The 4,151-nt window shown below is 31.4% G+C and overlaps 1 protein-coding gene across 1 annotated transcript; it reads right to left on the bottom strand.

The window, feature by feature from the left end:
* Positions 1-455: 455 nt before the first annotated feature.
* Positions 456-3,352, bottom strand: LOC112779204 (deSI-like protein At4g17486). Its single transcript, XM_025823449.3, has 3 exons — positions 2,879-3,352; positions 1,869-2,156; positions 456-995 (listed from the first exon to the last, which is right to left on the bottom strand). The coding sequence occupies exons 1-3, from the start codon at positions 3,015-3,017 to the stop codon at positions 721-723; spliced, it is 702 nt and encodes a 233-aa protein (XP_025679234.1). The 5' UTR covers positions 3,018-3,352; the 3' UTR covers positions 456-720.
* Positions 3,353-4,151: the final 799 nt, after the last annotated feature.

Here is a 4,151-nt window from a genome sequence, read left to right as displayed (position 1 = left end):
TTAGTTGTATTCTAAAGCAGTCATGGCAGAAATGCAACTCAAGATTTTTTTTTTCCCTTCTAAACGTTAAACTAAATTTTGACAAAACAAAAGCTCATATTAATCATATCTTTTATTATTTTTCTCTATTTGCTATGTTGTACACAACCTCCCCCACCCAAAAAAAAAAACAACAATCTAAAAAGAAGGAACCAGATGTTGAAGTCAATTTGCAGGAAACATTATGCAATTACGAACAAATTCTTTTTTATTCACTTTAACCTAAATAATTATATTTAGTACCGTAATAAATTTATATTTTGATGAGTTAGTCATTCATTCAAATATTTGTCTTAAATTGTGACATTAAATTTAACGTTAAAATATTTTCCCATTATCTTTGCTCTTTGGTTCATCATTCATATGTGATTTTCCACTTGATTATCCAATCTAGAAGATCATCAATACATTTCAAATTTTAAACAATGATTTAAATGATAATTGCAGTTATGAAGTGCAAGATACTAGGTATTACAAATTGTCAATATCCCATTTTTTTGCTCTCCCTAAAAATGAAGATATATTTATAAGATCATTGGATGAAAAGAATGAAGCATAAAAAATTTCAATTTGAAAAACCCAGTTAGTTGCTTCTTTTTTCTGTTAAAGCAACTTCTTTAATTGAGCTAAACAACAAAGATTTTTTTAAAAAAAAATCAATTTTTGCACATCATTATGAGTTTATGACGAAGAAGAAGAGCCAATAATCAAAGGCGACGATGGTGGAAGGGCTCGCCTAGTTCTACTTCTTCCCCTGCGAATCCCCGAGGAAGTAGAGGACGCTGGGGAAGAAGTAGATGTTGAATTTGTTGAAGCAATGTTCTTATCTTTGTTGTTGTTGTCTGAGTCACTTTTCAATGCTTGCTTCTCTGCTTCACATGGCTTGTCTTCTATTCTATGATGCCTAACTTTGGTCGAGTTCAATGTCACGGGAAGAACACAGTTGCACATAAAACCTGCCACGAAATTTGCCCAACCAATCCAAAAAGAAAAAAAAAAATTTCAATCAATGTTGGATTAATTCAACCAAAACTGTGCAACTATAAAAATAGATACAGTAAATTTCACCTGCAATGAGGTTATGCAATATTAAAATTATAGAATACCCGGTATCCTTGTCTCTTATAAAATTTAATGCATGTGAATGAGTGAGGGATTTGAATGTAATTTACCCTAACAACCAAGTCTTATTCTACTAAGTGAGAGATCAACATGAGAGTTCAACTTGAATATGCATAAATCATAGCTAAGTAATTTTCATCACCACTTAACAATCATAAGGTACTGCAAAAAGGTATTATAAGTTGGAGAAGTGGAGTAAAACTAGAAAGGAAGACAGTGCATTAGCATCAAAAGTTGTAGAAGTCTAACAAGTTGCGAATTTTTAAGTTTGGATCAACACAACTGATCATTAAACATTTATAAGTTGAATCAACATTTCACTGAAGTTCAACTATAAGTATCAGTTTGGTTTGAAAATGGAACGGAGAAGAAACTGACATAGATTCAATTCACATATGAAATCAAACATGCCGTAAACCGAAAGAGTAATGATTTAACAACTAGTTCAATTTTAAAACATTGAAAACAAAACTGGTGTTTCAATTATGTTCTCCAATAAATTGCAGTTGTGTCAACTGTCTTTCTCATGAATTTTTGGCAATTATTAACAACATAACTATAACCATTACCACAACACATCATCATGGGAATCACAATGGTACCAGCTGTCAAATTTTCATAATTCAGTAATGACAATGTATCTGCATCTGAGATTCTTAAATTAAAATCAAAAGGTGACTATTGCAATGAGTAGTAAGTTGGCATACCAATTCGGGCAAGACGATTGACCCAACTGGGAATAGGATTTCCGGTTAGCCTAAGACAAGTATCATTGCAGAAATGGTTACAGTTTTTGGTGATCAAGTTGTAGGCATTGCCTCTGTAGTCAGCTGCAAGTTCTTCCATCACCGCTCTCACTTCATCCGGCCCCATATCTGTCTTCCCAATCAGTATTGTCTTCCTGAATCTAAACCCTTCACACCTCTTTGGTTCCCCTTCGAATATCCCCGTCGATGAGTACTCGTGAGCCCCAAATGCATACTCCACACTGTGCACTGCAAACAACAAAATTTCAAAACCAAAACCAAACAGCTACATGAGAAAAATAGAGTCAAATGCATCAACTTATAATAGAATATGATTTCATTTTGCAGTGTTAATAAATCAAATATGTCACTCTCACTAGTCACAACCATTGAAATTTCTACAGATCAATTCATTTTTAGTAGATTCTTTTATAAATGACGTAATGTTTTTACAAGATTAGCTTAAACTACAATTAACCTCTACTATAATACACGAATTTTGTTGAAACCATGAGCAGATAATAAATCTTCATAATTTTAGCCATTTAAACCATACATGGTACTAATAAATCTTCATGATTTTCATAGCCAATAATTGAGATTCTTAAATTCAGAAAAACTTCATTCTTAATGCAAACCTAAACAAACAAACTTCATTTGAAATTAAATTATACTGTGACTAAGATATTCTAAATTTTTCTGCAGCAGTCTACACTAGTCAAAATTGAGTGAGAAATTATGAACACTTTACAAAAATGCATAAAATGATTTTGCAGTTTATGCAATATATAAAAATGAAACACATTACTACCATTTTTCTTTTCACTAACAGATCCTAGATCTGAGACAGTTCGTTCTGCAGATTCAAATTCCAAAAAAACAAAAAAAGAAATGGAATAATGAAGATGAGTTTCAACAAAATTAAGGTTCAAATTAAAATTCTAAAAAACAAAGAGAGAGAGAGAGAGAACCTTCGACGCCGGAATGGTACACTCCGAGTCCGAACCAGTAAGCGTAACCGTTAATTGGCGTAAGATCGTAGACGTTCAGGTACACCGGCACCGATCCCGAAACGACGCCGTTTCGAGAACTTTTCCTGCACAGCATCATACGCCGTCGTTTTGCTCCTCCTCCTCCTCCTCCTACTTTTTCTTCTTTTTAGCTTCTGTTACAAAAACAGCATCGTGCAAAAGAAGCAGCACATGAAAACAGTTAGTGTTTGTTATGCTCCAAAGTTATTCAGTTTTCCCGATTGGATATCAGAATTTGCAGAAAACAAAGAAGAATGTGAAAGGAGTGTGAAGCTTGTTCTGATTGATAATAATGAGTTCCTCCGGCGAATGGTGTCGCCGGCCGGTGATGAGTGAGTGAGTGAGAGTGTGTGTGCGCGTTATGTTATGTTTATATGTTTCTATATAAACTATAAAAGTATAGGAAACTCAAAATAATAATTCAGATCGTGACATTTATATTTATAATTTTATATTTACATGTATAATATCTCTCTATATCTATGATTATATTAAATGATTTATAAAAAACTAATATAAATTAATTTAGTAATTAGTTTACTGGTTCACTTAAATAAATATTAAAATTCAAATTTTGTTTTGTGTACTATATACATTAATTTATTGACTAACAATAAATATTTAAATAGATATTTGATTTACAGTAAATTCTATTCATTAAGAATTTTGCTAGGGAGTTAATGGGGTATTGTACAATGTATACAATGACTGTTTATTTGGCCTAATATGAATTAAAAATAAAAAAAATTTCCGCTAAGGAGTCAATGAAATATTTGTACAATGTATACAATAGGCTACGATACTATATGATGAAACTACTCATCCCAAAAGTTTAAGCTGATAGGAAAAGGTAACACTAATAGTTATATTTCTAATACTGAATCGGACATCTCTAAATTTCTATTGTACACATTATATAGATATTATATTAGCTCCCTATACTTTCTCAAATAAAAATTACTCACGTTTATTCTAATTTCAATCGTGCTATTCATTTTTGTGTTAACTACCATTATATATATTGTACACTATTTACATTGATTCTTTATATTTTTTCATTAATTATTGGTCTACTAAATTTAAATATTACTCGGTTAAGATGAAGGTTAGATAAATTAGTCGTTAAATTAGGTTAATAAACAATAGCGATTAGTATGGCCCTTTAATTTAGTTATCTGTTATTGATGTGAAAATAATTCAATATTTTGGAGAA

The sequence above is a fragment of the Arachis hypogaea genome, chromosome 19 (genome assembly GCF_003086295.3).
Source record: "Arachis hypogaea cultivar Tifrunner chromosome 19, arahy.Tifrunner.gnm2.J5K5, whole genome shotgun sequence".
In the NCBI taxonomy this organism is placed as follows: Eukaryota; Viridiplantae; Streptophyta; class Magnoliopsida; order Fabales; family Fabaceae; genus Arachis; species Arachis hypogaea.
This window is presented reverse-complemented; position numbering and strand designations above follow the sequence as displayed.

What these genes read in the sequence shown, in the direction of transcription:
- LOC112779204 (XM_025823449.3), bottom strand. Translation starts at nt 3,017, where the DNA reads ATGATGCTGTGCAGGAAAAGTTCTCGAAACGGCGTCGTTTCGGGATCG. An exon ending in GTACCATTCCGGCGTCGAAG is followed by an intron (nt 2,157 to 2,878) that starts GTTCTCTCTCTC and finishes TGTTGTTTGCAG; the next exon opens with TGCACAGTGTGGAGTATGCA. An exon ending in CAATCGTCTTGCCCGAATTG is followed by an intron (nt 996 to 1,868) that starts GTATGCCAACTT and finishes ATTTCGTGGCAG; the next exon opens with GTTTTATGTGCAACTGTGTT.